This window comes from Pelophylax lessonae (assembly GCF_965119305.1).
Source record: "Pelophylax lessonae genome assembly, chromosome: 3".
NCBI lineage: Eukaryota > Metazoa > Chordata > Amphibia > Anura > Ranidae > Pelophylax > Pelophylax lessonae.
In genome coordinates this window covers 189875900-189902789 of record NC_138770.1, presented here as the reverse complement: position 1 = coordinate 189902789, position 26890 = coordinate 189875900, and the positions used below count along the sequence as shown (strand labels likewise).

Below are 26890 nucleotides of genomic sequence, written 5' to 3'. Positions count from 1 at the left end.
GTGGCCGAATCAGACTATGGAATTGATGAGACAGGTAAAAGGCGGCCAATTTGCCCAAAACCAAATCCACTTAGGTCACCAGGGACTCCAAGACCACCGTCCGTGCAGTCAATTTTTGGGCCCCGGAAGACCCGACAGGCTCAGAGAGGGGGATCAGGTGGTGAAACATGCTTCAGGGACTCCATGGTGTAAAAACACTGCAAGGGACACCCCACCGTGCTGTCGGCACAACAAGGCCAAGCACAACACTACCGCTGCAATAGCAGAAAGAGGGAGAGAAAACCCCACAAGGCACTTCCCCACCCCCGTTAAGGTACTCACACCCGAACTATCTGCACACCATGCGGCGATCAGGAAGAGGAATATCTCTGTATCAGCACTAGAGGCCGAGGAAGGGCATATGACTCCAAAAAACATGGCCGCAGCTATTTGCAATGGGAAACCATAGGAAAACGGGTGCCAAGGCTACATAAAGAAGCTTCCGGGGTCCCAGAGCCGGAAAAAAACGATCCCAAACAGGGAGGGGGGCCTGGAAAGGGGTGCCCCCACCAGGCCCATCCCCCACTTGAGGAGCGATCGTTCGGTCACCATGGGGTAAGGATGATCATGAGTAAAGGGAGGGATCAGCCGAGAACTACATGGGAGGAGCTTGTGAATGATCTCAAGGCAGTTGGGACCATGTTTACCAAACAAACCATTGATAACACAATACTCCACCATGGATTAAAATCCTGCAGCGCCTGCAAGGTCCCCCCTCCTACAAAATGGCACATGTACATGCCCGTCTGAAGTTTGCCAATAAACATCTAAATGATCCAGAGAAGGATAAGGAGAAAATGCTGTGGTCAGATGAGATCAAAATTAAAGCTCTTTGGCAAGAACTTGACTCACCGTGTCAGAAATGCTGACTGACTATGACCCCAAGAACACCATCCCTACAGTCAAGCATGGAAATGGAAACATGATGCTTTGGGGCTGTTTCTCTGCTAAAGGTACAGGCTGACTTTGTCGCATTGAGGGGCCACTGGAAGTGACCATGTATTGTACAATTTTGGATGAGTACCTTTTATTATCAGCCAGAATACTGAAGATGGGTAATTAATGGGTCTTCCAGCATGACAAGGCAACAAAGGAGTGGCTCAAGAAGAAGCCCATTAGGGTTATGGAGTGGCCTAGCCAGTCTCCAGACCTTAATCCTATAAAAAAAAAAAAAAATTTATGGAGGGAGCTGAAACTTTGAATTGTCAAGAGAAAGCCAAAAATCCTTAAGCATTTAGAGAAGATCTGTAAAGAAGAGTGGACCAAAATCCCTCCTAAGAACACACTTTTCACAAAAATCATAAAGCTTTTGGAAACTGTCAGCAAAGGCCTCTTTAGGAATCGATCACATTCTTGGATTGCCACTACGTCCGCAAAACGTGTGCCTTTGAAGACAGAACAGAAAGAAGTCTGCAGGCGCCAGATCAGGGGAGTGATCGATAGCAGGTACACTGTGTTGAGTCAAGAATTGGCGCACACGGATCACATAGTGCACAGGCACATTACTGTGCAGCAACATTCACTGTCCAGTACTGTGCAACTCTGGCCAAACATGGCGGATGCATCGTAGCAACCGTTTGAAACCTTCCTCGTAGAATGCAATGTTCACGGTTTGACCCGCAGGAGCAAATGCCTTATGTGCCATCTTTGTCAAAGAAGGCGATCAACATTGTCTTGCCCTTAGACTTTTGCGGGCAACTCATTTTGGGTCAAGGGGAAGAAGGTGAACGCCATTCCATAGATCGCCACTTGGTTCCCGAACGTAGCTCATTCTCAGTCGTTTCCTTCCTGTCGCAAAAGCATTTGACACAAGCATTCACAAGAAAGGTAGTAGGGAGGAATCGAGCAACTATAGACCAGTGAGTCTGACATCAATAGTAGGCAAATTAATGGAAACCCTATTAAAGGATAGGATTGTGGAACATCTTAAATCCCATGGATTGCAAGATGAAAAACAACATGGGTTTACTTCAGGGAGATCATGTCAAACAAATCTTATAGATTTTTTTGACTGGGTGACTAAAATAATAGACGGTGGAGGTGCAGTAGACATTGCATATCTAGATTTTAGTAAGGCTTTTGACACTGTCCCACATAGAAGACTTATCAATAAACTGCAGTCATTGAGCATGGACTCCCATATTGTTGAGTGGATTAGGCAGTGGCTGAGTGACAGACAACAGAGGGTTGTAGTCAATGGAGAACATTCAGAACAAGGTCATGTTACCAGTGGGGTACCTCAGGGATCTGTACTGGGACCAATTTTGTTTAATATCTTCATAAGTGATATTGCAAAAGGCCTCGATGGTAAGGTTTGTCTTTTTGCTGATGACACAAAGATATGTAACAGGGTTGATGTTCCTGGAGGGAAACGCCAAATGGAAAAGGATTTAGGAAAACTAGAAGAATGGTCAGAACTCTGGCAACTGAAATTTAATGTGGATAAGTGCAAGATAATGCACCTGGGACGTAAAAACCCAAGGGCAGAATATAGAATATTTGACACAGTCCTGACCTCAGTATCTGAGGAAAGGGATTTAGGAGTAATTATTTCAGAAGACTTAAAGGTGGGAAGACAATGTAAGAGCAGCACGAAATGCCAGCAGAATGCTTGGATGTATAGGGAGAGGTATAAGCAGTAGAAAGAGAGAAGTGCGGGGCGTGGCCTGGCGCAGCATGTGAGAGGACGTGTGTGAGAGGAGCTCCGCCGGACCGATATCCTTTACCGCTAATCCTGCAGCCCTCCGGGCACGATAATCCTCCCTTCAACTCCCGCACACCCGCGGCACTGACCTCCGCATGTCTCCGCCGAAGAAAGGCTCTGAAGCTGCGGCAAAACTGGCTGCATTCCGGAGGCTGGAGAAGGAGGCCCCGATCCAAGATGGCGCCGGCCCGTCGCTTGTGGTGGAGGAGCCTGAGAGCCCTGCTACATCCAAGGTTTTGGAAGCGATTGCCACTTGCCAGACCATGCTGACAACTAAAATCGAGGAGGTGAAGGTAGATATATCTTTGATGCGTCAGGATATGCAGAAGCTAAGGGACAGAGTTGGTGAGGCTGAACACAGAATTAGCTAGGTGGAAGACTCCCTCCCCCCATTGCAAAGCTCCTCAGACAGGCTGCAGCAACAAGTACACCTTATCCTCCAAAAACAAGATGACATGGAGAATAGGCTGCGCCGCTGTAACCTGCGGTTCATTGGCCTCCCGGAGGGCTCTGAAGGTGCAGACCCCTCATCCTATTTGGAACAATTGCTCACTCAGACATATGGCAGAGAATCCTTTTCGCCCACTTTTGTTGTGGAACGTGCACATCGCCTCTCAGGGCGTCCCCCCCCTCAGGGTGCACCCCCCCGCACGTTCATCGCTAAATTCCTGAACTATCGGGACAGAGATGCCATATTACGCCTGGCCAGAGTTAAGGGGAACATTCCATTTGGAAATCACAAAATAGCGATTTTCCCCGACTTCTCTGCTGAGGTCCAGAGGCGCCGCAAGAGCTTTTTGGAGGTCAAACGCAGGCTGCGTATCAAGAATATCAAATACTCTATGTTGTATCCGGCCCGTCTTAGAGTGGAGGGTGAGGACCGAGCCCACTTCTTTGAGGATCCGGAAGCCGCCATCTCCTGGTTAGAAGGACTGGAAGCTAGAGCCTGACCACCTTGCCCTGGCGACTTCATGATACTTTCTCCCTGATTGCCTATACCTTAAGCTGCTGCAGAGGTGGAGGGGGGTTTTGTAGATCCTGCGGAACTCAAGACTTTACATCCCCCTTCCCCCCCCCCCTCCCCCCTCATTTCCCTGCACTACTGCTCCTGTGTTTGACCGGCGGAGCGCCCTAGCTCCACAGATGGAACTGATTTTTCTGTTCTCTTCCTATGGATTTCCACCTGCCCATAGGCTTTGCTACCCAGCGATACACCTGTTGGTTTTCGCCCCCCTACACCCGCTAAGGCGTGTGTTTGTGCCCAACTCCCCTGTTGCCCCCTGCGACTTCTGCTGGACCTGGGCCCCCGGGCCCCCTTGCTTGTCCTAATTGTATTTTGCTGTATTTTTGCTGACTACCCTGGGGGTCCCTGGCCTCCTGATCTTGTTCTTTACCAGTCGCATGTGGGCCTGTTCTGGTTGAGGCACTTGTTTGGGAACATGCCCGCACAAGTTGGGGTTGGTGCAGGGCAGGGAGGGGGGATTGGGGTATTACCATTGTTTACAGTTTATATTTGGTACAATCTCTATACTGTTTCTGTTCTATGCACATTGACCTCAAGTAATAACTATCTGCTCTTTTGCTGCCGTTTATTACTGCTAGTGTATGACCGTGGACTTGTTAGTTCTGTGGCCTTATTGCCTGAGATCCTGGGAGCCTCCGCTCCACGCTCCGTATTACCCCTGCCATGGCCGCATTGAAATTGTTGACGTGGAATGTCAGGGGTATGCGCGATAAGATTAAACGGACGGCTGTCTTTAATGTTTTACGCCGTGTACGGGCTGATATTATAGTTCTGGTGGAGACACATTTGGAGGGCCGCGTACAACAATCTCTCAAACGGCCCTGGGTTGGCTGGGTGCAGCACTCTGCTTATAGCTCGCACTCCAGGGGTGTGGCGCTTCTGGTGGCCAAATCGGTACATTTCCAGCTCCTAGGATCTCAGGTCGACCCAATGGGTAGATATGTCTTTCTCAAAACGTCAGTCTATGGGGAATTGATGCTGCTGATGGCTTTCTATGTGCCCCCCCCCTTACTCTGCTGTGATTATTATGGAGGGACTGGCGTTTATGGCACAATGCCCGGGGGCCCCGGTGATCTGGCTGGGTGACTTTAACAATGTGATGGACTCGGGTCTGGATAGATCCGGTGGCGCCTCCCAGGCGCCGCCGGGGTCGTCCCCGACCAGGTTCTCCCGATTGTTGGAGAGCTTTGGTTTGGTCGACTCTTGGCGCAGCAAATACCCCGCTCAGCGCGCGTACTCCTGTTTCTCGGCTGCACACCATTCTATGTCACGCATTGATCTGATATTGCTGTCTCGAACCCTGCTCCCCAGGTTACTGGCGGCAGGCTTCGCCCCACGGACTCTGTCTGATCACTGCCCTTATTGGATACTGTTGTCCTTGCCCTGCAATAGACCTCCCCCGGCCTGGCGCCTGAATCCCGCCTGGCTCCCCTTGGTGTCTGATGGGAACGACATTGAGGGGACCTGGACAAAATTCTTCTCTGATAATGAGGGCACTGCCTCCCCGGCTGCAGTGTGGGAGGCATTTAAACTGTTCGCCAGATCCACTATGATTTCCAAAATCAAAGCTGTTAGAGCGCGGGCTGCTGAGGAGATCTCCAGGGCAACGACAAATCTAATTGAAGCTGAACAGGCCTTTATGGCGGACCCGACTCCGACGCATGAATCCCAGTATAAATTGACCTCTAAAGTCCTTTCCCAACTTGAATATGAGAAGGCGAAATCTAAGATGTTTTTTCAGAAGCAGAATCTGTTTGCACATGGAGAGCGGGCGGGGAAACTCCTCGCATATTTAGTCCATTGTGAGGATAGGCCCCCGGTAGTTATTACTTTAAAGGATGACCTGGGTAATGAGATCACTGATCCTGCTGCGGTGACACAGTGTTTCCGATCATTTTTTAGTACACTTTACACCTCTAGGGCCCCCGCTGACTGCACTGACATGCATGACTTTCTGGACTCTATTGACTTTCCCACTTTGACACCCGACCAGTTGGCGACCCTCGAGGCACCCATCTCAGTGGAGGAGATTGCAGCAGCCGTGTCCAAGTTCCCTAGATCTAAGGCCCCCGGCCTAGACGGCCTCCCGATTGAATTCTTCTCCCAATATTCGGAACTCCTTTCTCCTAAATTATTGGCTTTGTTTCAATCTCTATTCAAAGATGCAACCCTACCCCCTTCTATGCGGGAGGCGCTAATTGTGCTCATCCCCAAGCCGGGCAAGGACGTACACGCCCCAGAGTCTTACCGTCCCATCTCTTTGCTCCCAGTAGACACTAAAATCCTTGCGAAAATTTTATCCCTCCGTCTTAACAAGGTGATCCTTTCACTCATACACTCGGACCAGGCCGGGTTCATGCCTGGGAGGAACACCTCATTTAACCTTCGCTGGTTATTCATGAATCTCCAGGCACAACACGACGGAATGGGTGGCAGGGTGGTGGTCTCATTGGACACGGCTAAAGCATTCGACTCGGTAGAGTGGCCATTTCTATGGACCTGCCTGGACCGATACGGCTTTGGACCTAATTTTATTAAGTGGGTCAAACTTCTATATAGCGCCCCGGTAGCTAGGGTCCTGGCAAACGGCTGGCAGTCGACCGCCTTCCCTTTATCCCGTGGCACTCGACAGGGGTGCCCCCTCTCCCCCCTGCTGTATGCCCTGGCCGCGGAACCCCTGGCGATGGCCATTAGAGCACATCCCGGGATTCGTGGCCTACGTAAGGGACCGCTGGAGGAGAAGATCAGCATGTATGCGGATGACACTTTGTTATATTTGGAAGACTCTCGAGAATCCCTACTCACGGCCCTTTCTTTAATTGAACGGTACAGACGATTCTCCGGTTTTCAGATAAACTGGGATAAGTCACAAATTCTCCCGCTTGACGAGAGCCCGCAGGCGATCGCCCCCGCAAACCCGGCCTTACAATGTGTATCTCGCATTAAATACTTAGGGATTCAAGTGACAGCTAACTCAGCAGATTATGTCCCGGATAACGTTCAACCCTTGTTCCCTCTGCTTAAGGCTAAAATTCAAGTATGGTCCAAATTACCTCTGGGAGTGATGGGTAGAGTCAATTTAATTAAAATGATTCTCCTTCCCAAAATTCTCTATGTTGTATGGCACTCTCCTACTTACCTGCCACTCAGGCTGTTTAAGCAGATGGAATCACTCCTCAAGACCTTTGTTTGGGGTGCTAACCGGCACAAGATCTCCTGGCGCAAACTCAAGAATCCTACAAATCTAGGGGGATTGGCCCTGCCGGATTTTAATCTGTACTATCTGGCAGCTCAGTTGTCCCAGTTCTTTCACATAGATAAAACGGATAGAGAACGCTTCTTGACCCTGCTCTGCCCTGGGTGGGCTCATCCCCTCGGGGACCCCCTCCTAGTTATCCTTAGGGGCGTCAGGGGCTCGCCGGAGCCCCTGTGCCCCAGATCTCTTCTATACCACTATTGTCGGATCTGGGAGGTGGTAGCGTCCAGGCTTCGGTGCCCTCCATTCCACACGTTCACCCCTCTGTGGCATAATAGCACATTGCGTAAGTTCCTCTCCATCCCTGACCTGTCGGTATGGAGCGGGAGGGGTATTCTTCTCCTTAGCCATATCTCCACGACCACTGGTCTACGGTCTTACGAGACCTTGCAAGACCAGTTTGCGCTCCAGGGCCCCATGCACTACAGATACTTACAGCTCTCCCATGCCTATAGATCTCAATTCCCTGACGGCCCTCCTGAGATAGAATCGGTTACCACCCTTGAGATTGTTAAAAGTACAGAACCCAGTCACCTCATTTCCATGTTCTACTCTGAACTTCACACACCTTCCTCGACCACTTTGGCTTTTGCACTTAAGACCCGCTGGGAGCGCAGTGTGGGGGCCATGGAGGATGAGGAATGGGAGGATGCCCTGGAGACGTGCCGCAGAGTGTCGCCAAAACTGTCGGATCGTCTAACCCAGACCTTTATAATACACCAGGCTTATCTCACCCCACTTAGACTGTCCAAATATCACCCTGACTTGGTCCCCTCTTGTCCTATGTGCGGAGACCCTGATGCTTCCTTCTTTCATCTATTATGGAGCTGTCCCCAATTACAGACTCTATGGCAACAAGTAGTCACATTTCTGCATGACAAGATGGGGTCTCCTCTACAACTCTCCCCTAAGGAGTGTCTCCTGGGGGTCTATCCGGATGGAGAGATGCCCAAATCCACTGTCATATTTCTTCAGGAAACTTTGTTTATAGCACGTAAATTGATAGCCAGGAGGTGGATGAGACCTACTCCTCCTACTCTAGGATTGTGGATTAAGGAAATTAATAGTGTCATCCCATTTCATAAACTTTTATATAAACATAGGGGGTGCCCTCAGAAGTTCAACAAGATTTGGGACAAATGGGTGCAGTGCCCTGATACGGCTCAGTAGTGCAGTGGGTAACTACTTTATGCTGACCGCCCCTGTTAAACCAATATTGTCTGTTTGAGTGTTGGGCCGACAGAGAGTCACTGACTACTGCCTTATTTTTACTATGTCTGTTCTGTTTCTAAGTGTTAATCACTGTGTATATTTGTATTTTTGTACCCCAATGTGTTATGAATCTGATCGCAGTTTCAATGCACGGTTTATTTTTGTATTGTACCAAAAGTTTCAATAAACCTCACTGTTTTAAAAAAAAAAGAAAGAGAGAAGTGCTTATGCCGCTGTACAGAACACTGGTGAGACCTCACTTGGAGTATTGTGCGCAGTACTGGAGGCCATATCTCCAGAAGGATATAGATACTCTAGAGAGAGTTCAGAGAAGAGCTACTAAACTAGTACATGGATTGCAGGAAAAAAAACTTACCAGGAAAGGTTAAAGGACCTTAACATGTATAGCTTGGAAGAAAGAAGAGACAGAGGGGATATGATAGAAACTTTTAAATACATAAAGGGAATCAACTCGGTAAAGGAGGAGAGCATATTTAAAAGAAGAAAAACTACCACAAGAGGACACCGTTTTAAATTAAAGGGACAAAGGTTTAAAAGTAATATGAGGAAGTATTACTTTACTGAGAGAGTAGTGGATGCATGGAATAACCTTCCTGCAGAAGTGGTAGCTGCAAATACAGTGAAGGAGTTTAAGCATGCATGGGATAGGCATAAGGCTATCCTTCATATAAGATAGGGCCAGGGACTATTCATAGGATTCAGATATATTGGGCAGACTAGATGGGCCAAATGGTTCTTATCTGCCGACACATTCTATGTTTCTATAAGCAGTCGTAAACCCATTTTCTGCTCAGTTTCCATCCTGTACGCTTGCACCAACATTTCATGCGCCTCTGATGCCATTTTCCCCAATTTGTAGCAGAACTTGATGTTCACTCATTGCTCCATTGCACTGTGATCCTACCTCTCACAATGACTAAGTTCGACTGCCCGCAGCGGGTTTACCCTAAAGATCATGTGTACTCCACGCTAGGTGGCGCTTCTCGACGTGTCTGGATAGTCATGAGCATGCACCTGGCCCATGCTGCCAGTGAGATGACCGACCATTAACCAAAATTTTTAGACATAGCTAATGTATATATATTTATATATTTAGACACACCTTGTGTGTGTGTGTCACAGACTTATTTCTAACTCAGTAGAACATTATGTTCAGCAAGTAGTAAGGAGCTGCACAGTTTACCCATAGAACAGGATCTGTTGAATAACTACACAAAGGTAAGCAGTGAAACTAAACTACTGGAGACAACAAGGCGGTACATAGCAACACTAAAATGGATACCTCTTGCCACCAATCACACTATATTATTTGTACAATGAATCAACTAATTAACTGTGTTGTTGGGTCACCTCAAAGTCTATGAGCTGCAGGTCAGCCACCAGAGTTCCCAGGAGTCCACTGTTATACAGTTCCTGAGCTAGCTGGGCCACAGCTTCAGTCTGAGGTTCCTTCTCATTTGTGCCATACAAGATTTCCTTCATAGCCACAAGATTTTTCGACACTTCTTCAGTTGCCTGTGAAATGAAGAGTAGAAAAGTAAAAAAAAAAAAAAAAAAAATTTGGTAAATAGGAGGACGTGCTGATGTTATAATTAGGGGGACTGTATTCATTTACATTTCTCAGTCCATGATACAATGAGAAGTTCTGTGTTGAAGAGCATTCAAGTCCCCAGCACCACAGGATTCAGCTAAAAATACCTTCTGCAAACAAATCATGCAGACAGAGACACACTTTAACAAACATGATAACATCTGGAGTGCTGACCTCCTGTGGTAGGTTAGGTTAAAGAGCCTGTTAAAAACTAAAATCATTATAAATTGAAAGGAAGGTGGTTAGTGGGAAGAGAAACAAAGTTATAAACCGTGACTAAAAACACAGATTCATCAGCTTATAAACTATATAGTGCATAATGAATGTAGAAACATTTAAATCTATATATTTTGACTGCTTGATTTACCACATATGGTTGACTGGACAGCAAAATATAACTAAAAAAAAAAAAAAAAATAGTATATATATATATATATATATATATATATATATATATATATATATATATATATATATATATATATATATATCTGTGGCCATTATCTGAACATGCCTCTGCTCCAATACCCATAATGGGAAATGTCATCCCATGTCAGTTACCTGAGCAGCCAATCACGATGCCTCATACAAAATCATCACTTAAGCGCAGGGGTGGTCCTTTTATTAACCCACATTACTGCCGGATATTCCAGAGTGCAGGGGTTCATATCAGCCCACTGACCATCAACATAGGGGTGATTTACTCTTACTGACCAATAACAGTAGGACTTTTTTTTTCACTCCTACTGACAACCGACACTGGGGTGGGGAGATCTTTATTACTCTTAATGACTGCTGAATTAGGGGCATTATTTTACTCCCTACAATCATGGGTGTATTTATTACACACGTTCAACTGCCATCATAGGGGCATTTATTATTCCCACGGACATGGGGCAATTTTTACTTGCACTGACTACTGATTCAAGGGCATTTATTACTCCCACTGACCACTGAAGCAGGGGCATGTATTACTACCACGGACCATGAACACAGTGCCGTTTAGTACTCACACTGGCTAGCAATGTTTACTACTAGTTTGGGGACCCCGGATCTAAAAGCTACTCTTTAACAGTCTAAACGGGTCCCAAATCCAGTTTCTAAGTGATACACAGTAAGATTTCAGCAACAGAGGCAGTGCGGCCAGGCAGTGGGTAGAACTGGGTGTGGCCTAATTCCAACAAGCTAATAGCTTGTAAATCAGCCGTAGGGATGGGTCCCAACCCACCTGAGCAATCCCGGCAGGAGACCCTCACTGCATGCAGCAATCATAGGCAGTGAGGCATTTCCCAAATCGCAGCTACACATACACACGCTGCCTATAGGTGGCGGTGTGCAGTGAAGACTTCCAGGCAGGATTGCACAGATGGGTTGGGACAACGATCCGAACAAGCCTGAGCCCATCCCTAATCAACACTAACATTGCTGACAGCCACAGCAACACCCCCGTCTTATATCCCACTGCAATGAAGCAGGCATAGCCTTACAAAAGGACCCCCTTTTATAAAAGTTGCTGAGTTTACAGCTATATTAATTTATAACAATTATTGTTGTAGTTGGAATATTGTCATTGCCCTACAGTATAGAAGGTTGTTCTTGCCAGCTCAGTAGATTGCTTTAAAAAAGGCCTGGATTCTTTCCTAGGTGTACATAATATATCTGCTTTAAAAAAGGCCTGGATTCTTTCCTAGGTGTACATAATATATCTGGGTTATAACATTTATAGGTAAAGTTGATTCAGGGAACATCCGATGGCCTCTCAGGGGATCAGGAAGGATTTTTTTCCCCCTGCTGTAGCAATTATTGGCTCATACTTTGCTGGGTTTGTCACCTTCTTCTGGATCAACTGTGGGTATAGGATTGTGTATATGGGATTGTATGGTTGGATTTTCTTTTTTTGTTTTTTTATTGGTTGAGCTAGATGGACTTGTGTCTTTTTAAACCTATGTAACAATAATATTATCATTAATAAAATAAGTAGTAGTATAAGCAGTATAAGTAGTATTTTTATAATTTATTGAACTTTCATTTATTTTTTTAACCATGGACTCACTTTTGATTTATTTCACTTTTTTGAGAAAAACACCCTTTAAGTGATGCTATTAATTATATTTTTAGCATTATTGTTTTGGATAAGCAAATTTATTTTCTATACATGACTGATTCTTTACTAGCCAAGTGATCTCCTTTGTTTTATGCCGTTTTTGGATAGAAAAGACCAAATCACTAAAAACGAGTCAGGACACTTTCTTTGCAAATCAAAGGAGGTCTTGCATGTTAACAGCATATAGGAAGGGCTTGCAACTCCATGACTACATAGGAAAATTAACATTTGCAATGTTGTCCAGTCAAAAATATGCATACTTCATAGCAAGTTTCCAGATTGTGTTACTGTTGTATATTATTTCTGTGTTTTTAGCCAAGGTATATCATGTTACAATGGGGAAGAGGGGGTGCATAAATACTTGCAGATACACCCCCATAAAAAGTAGTGTTTCCCCAAGTCCAGTTCTCCAGCATAACAGTGCATGCTTCCCCAATTTGTTCTGTTTGCTCAATTAAAAAATATAAATGAATGTGCTTAAACTATTACTAATTAACATACCAGTGCTCCTACAAAAATATAGTCTGAAAAGCATGCACTGCTAATAATGAACTGGATTGGTAAACGAACCTATACATGTTCTAGCCTTTCATTTCTCTTATGTCACATATGTGGCATTAGTAGATTGTCCCATGGAGAGGTTAGTAACTCCATCACAGTGAAGACGTCCTCCACCAGAAGGCCCTACAAAGAAAACACTGACAGAGGACACATATTAACCGATAAAACTGCAGTTCTGTCCATCTTCTGCTTCCCAAATGAGCTCCTTTTTGCTTTAGGCCAGGCCACTTTCTTTGGGTCCTTGTTCCTGCTGCTAATGTGCATGTCATCAGAAGCATACGTAGTAGCAAGTGAGATGTTTAAACCAGAAGTGGGACGGGTTAGAGAATTGGATTGGAGGGTAGGGGAGCTGACCGAGTGAGGTACAAGTAGCTGTGAAACAAAACAGCATAAAAAGCAATATATATATATATACATATATAAACAAACACACAAATAGACCGAAAAGCAGGAGGAGAATTCCATCCACGTTAAATTGTCCAGCCACAATCTACTGAGTTGAAGGTCCTACAGAACATAGGCATACAGTCTTCTCAAGACACTGCGGTTCCCTATACACATGAATAGGGAAATCTGTTACCACATACCATGCACAGATATATGTGTCTATCGTGGGACTTTTAATTAAAGTAGATTGCAGCAGAATCCGGAGAGCAGAGGTAGACAACTTACTATGTGGTACACCTAAACCCCCCCCCAACAAACAAACAATTGAATAATTGCACTAATAAACTTGCCACAAGAGACATACTAACATGTAAAATTGTATATGCCTGGTTATTATTGTACTTGTTGTAATAAATTTAATGTGATGCTGCAAATTAGAACTTCTGACTTTTTTCTAACTTCTCAGAAAATATAGAAGCCAAAGACAGCCAGGCTACAAGCCTTTTCAAAAATGGCAAACATCCACATTTCACTCACTGCAGGTTTATCTTAAAGCAAACCATTTATATAAGAAAACTCTAGCCTGACCCCAATGCACGCACACTCAGATACCTGCACTTACAACTGCATGGTGTCTTCATTACCTCGAGACTTGCGAAACGTAACTTTCAAATTTTTTTTTGGCCAAGTTGTTTCCCTCTACCTCATGTTCAAGGTATGGGCAACTTCAATGTCAAACGAGGCGTTTACGGAGGAGAAATCAACCCTCAACTTTTGTCAAGGAAGCCAAGATTTGCATAACAAACCCTCTGTTCCTGGTTTCAGTGGTTTCTCTGCCCAAAAGCAGTTGTACAAAAGGTAAATGCAGGCACCTGTACTCACCAGCACTGCAGTCAGGCTGTAAACTCTGAAAGGTTTTCTGAGCTGAAAATTTAAAATTTGGATTTTATGTGCAATATTACTATACATCATACTGAACATAGAAAGGAGTCATAAGATAGATAATATAAAATGTAAAATATTAAAAGTCCACATGCAGCGCTAATCTAAGGCTAGGTGTAAACAGTCCAAATCAAGAGAAGGAATTCCTCCACCAACTTTTGTGCGTGAAAAGAGGCACACCACACCACAGTGAGGTAATAGCTCCTTACCAGAGGTAGGAAAAATAGTGCAGTAAATCATGGGTCTCTCACAATCCACACGGAATGAACAATTCAGCACTCTAGCCGGCGAATTATATAAAGCTCACTGGATCAAAGGTAGAGCGGATCCAGGTTGGATAACCATAGACAATCCTCCACTTGACTAACCTCACCGATCCCAAGGACCATTTCACATATCAGATAGAAAACTCATAGTGAAGTACGTATGTCCAAAGGGTTTACATTTATTAGAAATGTACTTAGTGTTGCAAACATAAAACGATCTCAATGACGCGGCTCTAGCGTGCTTGTATTTAGTCGGACGAGCTGGCGCTTTCCAACGAGATACAAGCACACTAGAGCCGTGAAGTGCTGAATCATTCCTTCGGTGTGGATTAGGAGAAACCCATGATTTACTGCACTATTTTTCCTACCTCTGGTAAGGAGATATTACCTCACGTTGGTGTGAAGTGGCTCTTTTCACGCACGGAAGTTGGTGGATGAATTCCTTCTCTTGAATTGGACTGTGTACACCTGGCTTTAGATTAGCTCTGCATGTGGACTTTTTATATTTTACATATTTTTGCCATTAGCAAAATGTATGCTGGCTGCTAATTGAGGAATAGTTTTTCATTTTACTAGCTTAAGCGCGGATACTCCCCCTGTATTTTTAGATAGTATTAGTTGATTCATTGTCTATTCAAGCACTACTCCTATATATTTATTCAAGTGTGTATTCACACTTAATGTTAAGTTTCTGAGAAACCCTAATAAAATGCTAATCCCCAGTCATCATACACACAAGCTAAGGTTCTTAGAGTAGCGCCAGAGGCACTCTGCCTGTACTTTTGACAGGCAGCACAGGCTTGTCTTTAAAGTGGAGTTCCACCCATTTTAGTAACTTTAGATGTATGTAATCCCCTTTAAAACGACTTTTACCAATGGAAACTTTTTTTTTTTTTTGCTAGTAAATACCAGACATGGGAGTAAGTCACACATGTGCAAGTCACAAGCAAGTCTAAAGTCTTAACCTTCAAGTCTCAAGCAAGTCCCAAGTTACTGTGGCGAAAAGCAAGCAAGTCAAGTCGAGTCCCTGCTAGAAGTCAAGCAAGTCAAGTCATTTATTTTGGTCAAGTCACAAATCAAGTCAAAATACTGATCTACCCCAATTTTCACCTTTAAATCAGTTAAAAGTCAGTGGTCATCACAGGTTTTGTTTTATTTTCAACATTAACAAAACTGCTTAGTGCTTTTTTTTCTTGGCAAAAAAAAAAGAAACACTTTGAATGCCCAAACAGCTCAAAATCCTTCGTCTGGTCATGTTTCAAACACCACCGTCACTAAAAACATGTTGTTAAGTATTTCCATTGTTAAACAGCCAGTGTCCTAAAAAAATTAGAACACACTGAGGTGTTTTAAGTGACTGTGGTGTCAGAAACTTAACAGGCACATTCATTTTGCTTTATGCTCCGTTCACATGTTAGCGTATGGATCGCGGGCAGAACCGCCGCGATTCCGCCCGCGATCCGGAGATTATTGCAAATCGCGGGACGCCTGTGCGTTGCCCGTTGATTTGCAATAGCCCCCCAAACGCTGAGCGATGTTGCCGTGATTTCCGCCCGCCGAATCGCGGTAACGTCGCGCAAAAAAAATCGCGGGACGCAATACGCTCCAAAGAAGCTCTTGTACTTTTTTGGGCGTAATGCGTCCCGCGATTTTTTTTGCGCGATGTTACCGCGATTCGGCAGGCGGAAATCGCGGCAACATCGCTCAGCGTTTGGGGGGCTATTGCAAATCAACGGGCAACGCACAGGCGTCCCGTGATTTGCAATAATCTCCGGATCTCGGGCAGAACCGCGGCGGTTCTGCCCGCGATCCATACACTGACATGTGAACGGAGCCTTAACACATCTTGAGAAAATGCAAATATTTAATAACTTAAAAAAGTAAAGTCATTTCGAGTCATAGGTCTCAAGTCAAAGTCAAGTCTCAAGTCATGAATACCAAGTCAAAGTCAAGTCGAGTATTTTATTAATTTTAGTCAAGCAAGTCTCAAGTCTTCAAACTGGTCACTTAAGTCTAGTCATGTGACTCAAGTCCCCCACCTCTGGTAAATACATTATTTTCTCTTTATTCATCCTCTCCTCAATTCCGGGTCCGGTCGGCGATTACGTCATTCGGCGATTCGCAGGGGGTGCTGGGATGTTTTTCCTGGCATGAAATCTCGCATTATTACACAGGAGCTGATCTGTACTGTTTGTATTGAGGCCGTACTCTGCCCCGCCTCCGCCCCCTCTCAGTGAGCTGTACTGTATGTATTGTATTGAGACCGTGCTCTGCCCCGCCTCCGTCCCACCTCCTCTCAGTGAGCTCAGTGAGGATATAATGCTTTCAATCATCGCTCACTGAGAGGAGGCGGGGCAGAGTACGGCCTCTCGTAATCGCCGACCGCACCCGGAAGTGAGGAGAGGATGAATAAAGAGAAAATAAGGTATTTACTAGCAAAAAAAAATAACTTTCCATTGGTAAAAGTCGTTTTAAAGGGGATTACATACATCTATGTAATCCAAGTTATTAAAAATGGGTGGAACTCCACTTTAAGTACATTTTCTTCAAAATTGCCTGTACCTTTGACATACTGCATATGAGGTCATTGTTGCGCAAATCAGCAATGAAAAAAAAGTACAATCTGTATTTCAAATAAACCTTTAGCCCCCGTTCACATAGGGGCGACGCTACTTCGCACTGCGACCTCCGAGGTCGCGGTGCGAGCAGCACGCCGCGACCTCGGAGCGGCCGCCACGGACTTCATAACATTGAAGTCTATGGCGGTCGCCTCCTGGTCGCCCCAAAGAAGCTCCGGACCCTTTTTCTAAGTCGGAGCGACTTGTGTCGCTCCTATTAGAACGGGTCCGCAGCTTCCCTATGGAAGGCGACCTACGGCGACCTGTGAGGCGACCAAGTCGCCTTAGTGTGAACGGGGACTTAAGGTGTATGCAAAGGGGATCTTCACTCTGGGAGAAAATAAAACAAAAAACAAAACACTTGTATACAGACGCGCACCCATCCCCCCCCCCCCCCCTTCAAAAGAAAGACACATTGATATTTCTCTTTTTTTTAACTTCCTTTATGTGCAATGAAGGTACAAATGATGTTTGCCCCATTCTATGCATTAAGATAAAAAGCCTTCTGTGTGTAGCAGCCCCCCTCAGCACCCCCAATACTTACCTGAGGTCCATCCCACTCCAGTGATGTTGCACGTGACGAGTGTCTCGGCTGCCAAGGACTCCCCTCTTCATTGCCTGAGACAACAGCGTGGCACAGCGCCATTGGCTCCCGCTGCTGGCAAAGTCAGTCAGCCAATGAGGAAATAAAGGTCCCAGGGGCCAAGCCGCGGCTCCGTGTCTAAATGGACACACAGAGAGAGATGCGGCTTGGCTCAAGTGCCCCCATAGCAAGCTGCTTGCTGTGGGGCCACTTAACAGGAGGGAGGGGCAAGGACCACAGAAGGGAGACCAGAGAAGAACAAAACCACTGTAAAGAGCAGGCAAGTATAGCATGTTTGCTAAAAAAAAAAAAAAAAAAAAAAAAAAAAAACTTTATTATCACTTTAAGCCTGAGTTTTTAACTCTTTTCATTCAGGATGAATGGTCATCTTGTGTGGTTCCTCAGAACACCCTGCTTTTCCTTCCTCCTGATGTAACTAGTTCTGGAAGTACCTACATGAACAAGCAATTATTAACATCAATAGTCAATGGCCAACAAAATCATACAGGTGCTTAGTAACTGTCTGTAATTGGTGCTTGAAAGGTAACACTGCAGACTGATCAGGTAGTCACACATCTATGTCATATATAAAACAGGTTGTGGCAAGACAATTAGGATTGATGTATCTAGGTTAATATAAACAGCTGCAGAATCAGACGTGAATCACTTCCCATGCTCAAGTCACACCCAATGTGGCAGGAAGTCCAAAAAGGCAAAAAGCTATTATATACAGTGGATATAAAAAGTCTACACACCCCTGTTAAAAAGTCAGGTTTCTATGATGTAAAATAAAATGAGAAAGAAATGTGACCTATAAACTGTACAACTCAATTGAAAAACAAACTGAAATCTTTTAGGCCTCATGCACACTGCTGCTATTAAACTCACGTTTTTGTGAGTTTGGGCGGTTTTTAACCACTTGCCTACTAGGCCTATTTTTGACATTTGGTGTTTATAAGCTAAAATCAGTTGTTTTTGCTAGAAAACTACTTAGAACCCCCAAACATTATATATTTTTTTTTTAGCAGAGACCCTAGAGAATAAAATGGAGATTTTAATATTTTTTATCACACCGTATTTGCGCAGCGGTCTTCCAAACGCAATTTTTTTGGGAAAAAATCACTTTTTTTAATTAAAAAATAAGAATCCAGTAAAGTTAGCCCAATTTTTTTCCATAATGTGAAAGATAAATGTTACGCCGAGTAAATAGATACCCAACATGTCATCCCCATAGGCGACACTTTAAAAATTTCTACAGGTTGCCATCTTAGAGTTACAGAGGAGATCTAGGACTCAAATTATTGCCCTCGCTCTAACGATCGCGGCGATACCTCACATGTGTGGTTTTAACACTGTTTACATATGTGGGCGGGATTTCCATGTGTGTTCGCTTCTGCGCGTGAGCCAACGGGGACAGGGCGCTTTAATTTTTTTTTTTTACTATTTATTTTATTATTTTTTATTTTTACACCGTTTTTTTTAAAAAAAAAAAAATTATCATTTTTATTTCGAATACAAGGAATGTAAACATTCCTTGTAATAGAAATAGGCACGACAGGACCTCTTTTTTGTGAGATCTGGGGTCAAAAAGTCCTCAGACCTCACAAGTACACTAATAAAAGAAAGGGAAAAAAAAAAAAAGGAGAAAAAAAAAAAAATGGACCTTTAAGCCGGTTGCTCGGCAACGACGTTTGCCGTCGCTCCGGTCCTCCAAGACAATAGAGTCGCGTGAGAGCAAGCTTGCCCTCACTCGACATCCTGTCTGTGAGGATCCGGGACCCGATAGTTTTCCCTGCTGCCGGCGGGTCCGGTAAGCGGGAAAAAGGAGCGGGACGCGGCGGGAGGGGGGGGGGCACCACTTCCGCCATCCCGGAGGGTGATCTCGCGGCGAATCCGCCGCTGGGACCACCCTTATCGGAAAGCCGATCGCCTGCAGTTTAAAAAAATACCAGGGTTATGGCAGCTATCTGCTGCCATAACACCGGTATTCAGCTTTAAACTCAGGACGTATTTCTACAATGGGCCGGTATTGAAGTGGTTAACAGCACTAAAACTCCCCCCTATGTTATCCTATGCATCCATGCATACATGGACGCTTTTAGCAGTTTATAACCGGTCGAGTTTATGGCCCTAAAATTGCGTTCCAGAGCAGTTCTTCTGACAACAAAAAACGCTCAAAAAAACGCCCAGAGACTCTAGCCACCTTTAGCACTTCAGCGTTGATCTATTTCAATGGCTAGAATAAATTAAAATTCTGGCCAATGAAATAAAGTCCCAAACTCCAAAAATCCCAAAAACTAAAATAATGTGGTTGCATAAGTGTGCACACCCGGTTATAACTGGGGAGGTAGCTGTGTTCAGAATTAAGTAATCACATTCAAACTCATGTTCAATATTAGTCAGTACACACCTGCTGTCATTTAAAGTGCCTCTAATTAACCCCAAATAAATTTCAGCTGTTCTAGTAGGTCTTTCCTGACATTTTCTTAGTCGCATCCTACAGTGAAAGCCATGGTCCGCAGAGAGCTTCCAAAGCATCAGAGGGATCTCATTGTTAAAAGGTATCAGTCAGGAGAAGGGCACAAAAGAATTTCCAAGGCATTTGATATACCATGGAACACAGTGAAGACAGTCACCATCAAGTGGAGAAAAGATGGCACAACAGTTACATTACCTAGAACTGGATGTTTTCCAAAACTGATAGCAGCTGCAGGAATATCTGGCAAGTAGGGATGCACCGAAATTTCGGCCACCGAAATTTTCAGCCAAAAATTGGCCTATCCCATTTCGGACGAAAAATGGGTTAAAAATGCCGAAATTAATGGCCACCGTGAGGAAGGAGGAGGGCGCAGCGCAGGTTTAAAAAGTCCCGCCTCTGGCCGGCCGCCCGCCTCTCAATGATGTCCCTACTACTACGATCTGTGCATGAATGAACTGACACACCGGGCAGGCGGGCGAGCGGCCGCTAATAGCTGTAACTATGTGAGCGCTTCACTTCACTTCCCTGTCAGCGGGACGATGTGCATGAATGAACTGACACACCGGGCGGGGGGAGCGTCCGCTAATGGCTATAACTATGTAAGCGCTTCACTTCCCTGTCAAGCGGGTATCTCCTCTGACAGGGAAGTGAAGCGCTCACATAGTTATAGCTATTAGCGGCCGCTCGCCCGCCCTCCCGCCCGGTGCGTCAGTTCATTCATGCACAATTGCACAGATCGTAGTAGTAGTGACATCACCGGGAGGCGGGCCGCCGGCCAGAGGCACGCCTTTTGAATGAAGGACACCGGAGGAGCTGAGTGAGTAGGCGATGTTGCATCCTCAGCATGGGAGGGACGCTGAGGCGGGGGGGGGGGGGGTGTACTGACGAGAGGGACGCTGAGGCGGGGGGAGGGGGGAGCTGAGGCGAGCTTACTAATGGTATTAGTATTATTTATGCAGCATGAGGGGGTTAATGTATTGTCACTGCTGGTCACTGATGCATTAGTGACCAACCAGTGGCAGTTAATTAACCCCTTTGTGCTGCATTAGTGCAACCAGTATCAGTGTTAATTAACATTGGTTGCACTGATACTGGTTGCACTAATGCAGCACAAAGGGGTTAATTAACTGCCACTGGTTGGTCACTAATGCATAAGTGACCAGCAGTGACAATACATTAACCCCCTCATGCTGCATAATGCAAATACCATTGGTAATAAAATTAACCACTTGCCAACCCGTCCCAGTACATATACTGTGACAGGGTGGCAGCGACAGGTGTACGTCGCTGCCTGCTTTTGGTGTATGCCCATCTTCTATCTATTTTAAAATTATTTGGGGGAAAAAGGCATTTTAGGTTTCGGTTTTCGGCCAAGGGCATCCTGCATTTTCGGTTTCGGCCCAGAATTTTCATTTCGGTGCATCCCTACTGGCAAGTACTGGCTGTGTGGTACATGTGACAATCTCCTGTATTCTTCATATGTCTAGGCTATGGAGTAGAGTGGAAAGACAGAAGCCTTTATTACAAAGAAAAAACCATCCAAGCTGGCTAAATTTAGCAAAAACACATCTGAAGTCTCCCAAAAGCATGTGGGAAAATGTGTTATGGTCTGAACTTTTTCGCCAAAACTCCAAAAGATATGTTAGGCGCAAAAACAACAATGCACATCACATCACCAAAAAACACCATACCCACAGTGAAGCATGGTGTTGGCAGCATCATGCTTTGGGGCAGTTTTTCTTCAGCTGGAACAGAGGCCTTAATCAAGGTAGAGGGGATTATAAACAGTTCCAAATACCAGTCAATATTGGCACAAAACCTTCAGGCTTCTGCTAGAAAGCTGAACATGAAGAGGAACTTCATCTTACAGCATGACAACGACCCAAAGCATACATCCAAATCAACAAAGGAAGAGCTTCACCAGAAGAAGATTAAAATTTTAGATTAGCCCAGCCAGAGCCCAGACCTGATTCCAATTAAATATCTGTGGGGTGATCTGAAGAGGGCTGTGCACAGGAGATGCTCTCGCAATCTGACAGATTTGGAGTGTTTTTTCAAAGAAGAGTGGGCAAATTTTGCCTAGTCAAAATATGCCATGCTGATATACGCATACCTAAAAACAGTGAGCGCTGTAATAAAATCAAAAGGTGCTTCAAAGTATTAGTTTAAAGGAGTTGTAAAGTCAGACGTTTTTTTTGTCATAATGCATTCTATTATAAAGATAAAAAGCCTTCTGTGTGTAGCAGCCTCCCCAGCACCCCCTAATACTTACCTGAGGTCCTCCGCTGTCCAGCGATGTCTACGAGTCCCTCGGCCATCCAGGACTCTCCCTCCCGATCGGCACCATTGGCTCCTGCGGCTGTCTGAATTGACACACAGAGCTGCAGCTCGGCTCAGGTGCCCCCATAGCAAACTGCTTGCTGTGGAGCGGCACCGCAGAGGAGGGAGGGGCCAGGAGCAGCAAAAAGGGACCCGGGAAGAGGAGGATTGGGGCTGCTCTGTGCAAAACCAACTGCACAGAGGTGGTAATTATACCATGTTTATAAAAAAAAACAAAAAAAAAACACGAGACTTTACAATCACTTTAAGGGTGTGCACACTTATGCAACCATATTTTAGTTTAGTTTATTTTTACTTCCCTCCACCTAAAATATTTTAGTTTGTTGTTCAACGGAGTCGTACAGTTTACAGGTCACATTAAAGGTGGAAAAAGTTCTGAAATTAAATATCTTTGTATCATTTTTTTACATCACAGAAACCTGACATTTTAACAGGGGTGTGTAGACTTTTTTATATCCACTGTATGTTTCCATAATACAGTGAGGTGATTAAAGATAATTTACATGTTTAAATATGGGAAAAAGGAAAACGCTACAATTGTATGTAAAAACAAAGACTACAAACTTACATATTCTAAATCTGGGGGCTCATAAACGTTTAAAGGAAAAGTTCACCTTTAATAACGTACACCTGTATTTAAGGTGTAACATTGAATATTTTATTTATTTCAGGTGCTTGAATAGCGCTGTCAATTTACGCAGCAATTTACATATACATTGTACATTGATTGATATCAGTCCCTACCCTCAAGGAGCTTACAATCCAAGGTCCCTAACTCACATTCATACTAGTGATCGACCGATATTGGTTTTTCATTGCGGATACCGATATCTGGCCAATGCATATTGGTATCAGCCAATATGGGCCGAAATCTTTTTTTCTATTTTTATTTGACAGGTACTCTTGTGGAGGGATCTGGGGGGTCTAAAAGACCCCAAACCCCTCCTCTGCACTTAAAAGCATTCAAAACGCCAAGTTTGGCTGTTTTGAATGCGTTTATTTTTTTAAATCTGACGCCAGACAGTGCCTGGGAAGTGATGTCACTCATGACATCAGTTCCGGGTTTTCGCATGGAGACCCAATCTGATCAAAGCCGCATACGGCTCTGGTCTTCAGCGGCCATGCAGGCTGGTTGCCTGGATCTCCCGGTGGGACGGGAGACCCGGGCGAGCCGCGAAAGGCGGCTCCTTGCAATGACAGCCAAGCGACTTCTCAGCCACATCGGTTGTCATTACAAGACAGCTAACCTTAGGCTATGGATGCCAGTACAGGGGTGATGCATCTAGCTGCAGACATCACTCCGGTACAAGCACTTTCCCGAAATATCTGCAATATCGCTCACCTTGGTGGCCAATTCCGATAGATCTGGGAAAGTGCATATCGGCTTTGCCGATAATCGGTCGATCTCTAATTCATACATACACATACTAGAACCAATTAACCTACCAGCATGTCTTTGGAATGTGGGAGGAAACCCGGAGTACCCAGGAGAAACCCATGCAGGCACAAAAAGAACATGGAAACTCCAGGCAGAAGGTGTCGGGGTTGGGATTTGAACCAGCGACCCTTTGCTGCTAGGCAAAAGTGCTCTCCTTGTACCAGTTGTCACAATTTAAAAACAGCTTAGCAGTGCGGGGCACTGCCCCCACAGAGTTCTGTGAATGAACTACAAGTCCTGACTGCTACTGCAGCAGACGGATTGTAGTTCTCAATGAACTGTAAGGACAAAGGAGAGCACCAAAGTTCATTGATTCTTCCTGCATTTCAATGACTGTCTGCCTGGATGGGAAGACAGCTGTAATGAGTCTATGCAAGAGCCGGAGGCTGGGTTCACACTGATGCGATTGCGGTTCATGCCTGGGGTCCAGTGCATGCCTGTTCACCGTTTCAGGTGCAAATCAAGTCCAATTTTTTGCCTGTATTAACTCCTGAAATGGAGCCAAAGATGACCAGGACAATTTTCCAGTGCGCTCTGCGGCTGCCCCAGAGCTGTGTGAACTGGCTCCATTGAGAGCTGGTCACACTTTCCTGTCATGTGAATCGGATGCAGGGAAACCTGCATCCAATTCACTGCAGTGTGACCCCAGCCTGACATTGCACACACAATCTGCTGATTGTGGGTTCAATGCTCTGCAGGCTCCTCAGAAAAAAACAAAAGCAAAAGTTTTTTTAGTTGTTCTTTAGCTGGTTGAGTGCACGACTAATGGTTGTCCTGGGGACAGATTTTTCCACCTGAGCTGTGGATCTCTGCAGCTCCTCCAGAGTTACCATGGACCTCCTGGCTACTTCTCTGATTAATGCTCTCCTTGCCCGGCCTGTCAGGTTAGGTGAACGGCCATGTCTTGGTAGGTTTGCAGTTGTTTCATACTCTTTCCAGTTTCGGATGATTGATTGAACAGTGATCTGTGAAATGTTCAAATCTTGGAATATTTTTTATAACCTAACCCTGCTTTAAACTAATCCACAACTTTATCCCTGACCTGTCTGGTGTGTTCCTTGGCCTTTATGATGCGGTTTGTTCACTAAGGTTCTCTAACAAACCTTTGAGGGCTTCAAAGAACAGCTGTATTTATACGGAGATTAAAATTACACACAGGTGGACTCTATTTACCAATTAGGTGACTTAAGAAGGCAATTGCTTCCACTATATTTAAGTTAGTATCAGAGTAAAGGGGACTAACTACAAATGCACGCCACACTTTTCAGATATTTATCTTTAAAAAATGTTGAAAACCGTTTATCATTTTACTTCTACTTTACAATTATGTGCCACTTTGTGTTGGTCTATCACATAAATCTCAATAAAATGCATTTACGTTTTTGGTTGTAACATGTAAAAAATGTGGAAAATGTTATAGAATATTTTTTTAAGGCACTGTATATTGCATGCACGTGTCTTAGTGGGGTGATCGATTTCTAAGATAGAGCTCTAATCACTCCTGTGATGTGAAAATCTATAATGAAATCAACACAAAGAATTTTAAAACTGTTCTAAAAAATTAGCTAATGGAGATATGCCTATACTGCACCACTTGCAATTTTACAGAATGCAAGAATACAAATACCATTGTGGAATTTAACAAATCGTGTAGGAAAAGTTTATGAACCCTGGCAAGTCTTTTCTGCAGCAAACATAGCAATTAAAATGCTTACAAGGATTTTAGTCACCCTCACTTCAAAATTGAAAATGTTGATTGCTTTTGTGCATAGTTCACTATTACCAAAAGACCGCCTATGCAGATAAGAGACATTGGCCAGTGAAAAACACTGCAACTTTGACCAAAGTTGAATAATGCCCTTGCTATATGTGGAAGCCATATGCATGTCAAAGGCTGACTGGAATACTTCTAGGAAGTTGCTAAGAGTAGTGTTACTGCTCACCGCCACCATCACAGGAGCAAGCTCTTTTTGTGATTCTTACCTCCTCATGTGCGCTCTCTCCTCTGATAGAGTAGCTCTGAGATCAGCATTTAAGAGCTCACTCCAGTGATGGTGAAGGTGAGCAGTTAACACTACGTGTCTAAAAAAAAATCCTTAGCAACATCCTAAAAGTTTTCCAATCAGGCTTCATTAGGTACGTAAAAGGCCTACACCTATAGCAAAAGTATTATTTGCCTTTGGTCAAAGCAGAAGTTGGTTTTTAAAGTCGCAAGAAAAAGTATGTGAATCCCTTGGTATTTCTGCAGTAATTTACCAGAAAATGTGATCTGCTCCTCATTGAAGTCACAACAAAAGAAACAATTCTGCTTAAGCGGATAACAAAAACTATTCTAAATTTCTTGTGTCTTTTTTGAACAAACCCATTAAACATTCATGGTACAGGAGGAAAATGTATGTGAACCCTTGGTGTTAATAGCTCCTTTGGCAGCAATGACTTTAAGCAAACACTTTTAGTAGCTCTGGATCAGACATGCACAACAGATTCAGGAGGAAGTTTTGATCAAGCTTCACACACATTTGTAGTATGTCTGGTGTGAACAGCTCTTAAGGTCATTCCACAGCATCTCTGTAGGGTTAGGGTCTGGGCTCTTACTGGGCCACTCCAAAAAGGTGCACTTTCTTCTGAAGTCAGTCTGTGGTGGATTTACTTTGATGTTTAGGGTTCATTGTTCTGCTGATCACCCAACTCCTACTAAACGTCAGCTGGTGGACAGCTATCCTGACATTATCTTTTAGGAAATTTTGGTAAACTTGGGAATTCACTTTTCCCTTTGATGATGGCAAGTGGTCCAGGCTCAGAGGCAGCAAAGAAAGTACAAATTATGATGTTCCCACCATACGTCAATGTTGAGATGTTTTGATGTTGGTAAGCTGTGCCCTTTTTGCCCCATACATAGTACTGAGTATTCTTTCTGAAGAATTCAATGTTTGTTTTATCTGTCCACATTTTCCCAGTAGCATTGTGGTTTGCCAAGGTCTCCTTTGGCAAACTTCAGATGCGCAGAATTGTTTTTTTGGAGAGCAGCAGCTTCCTCCATTGACACCCTGCCTGTCCAAGGACTTCTGTATGGTAGATTCATGCACAGGGATATTTGCAAGTTCCAGTGATGTCTTTTTGCTGTTACACATGGGTTCTTCTTAACCCAACTGAGGATTCTGCGTTGTGCCTTGGGAGTCATCGTGGCTGGGCGTCCACTTCTAGAAAGGGTAGCCACAATACTTTAGGCAGATATAGTACTCTTGATTATATGTCTTCAGAGAGCCCTTTTTGAGAGGCACGATGGGTCACATCAGCTGATGCTTCTTATGAACAGGAATATTAT

The 26890-nt window shown here is 44.5% G+C and overlaps 1 protein-coding gene across 1 annotated transcript in view; it reads right to left on the bottom strand.

The window, feature by feature from the left end:
• Nucleotides 1-26890, bottom strand: part of LOC309549538 (calcium-binding protein 39) — a 113879-nt gene that overhangs the window by 40693 nt on the left and 46296 nt on the right. The window contains exon 3 of the mRNA XM_082249891.1: nucleotides 9607-9771. Within this exon, the coding sequence (XP_082106017.1) occupies nucleotides 9607-9771 (165 nt within the window). The remainder of the gene's footprint in view (nucleotides 1-9606; nucleotides 9772-26890) is intronic.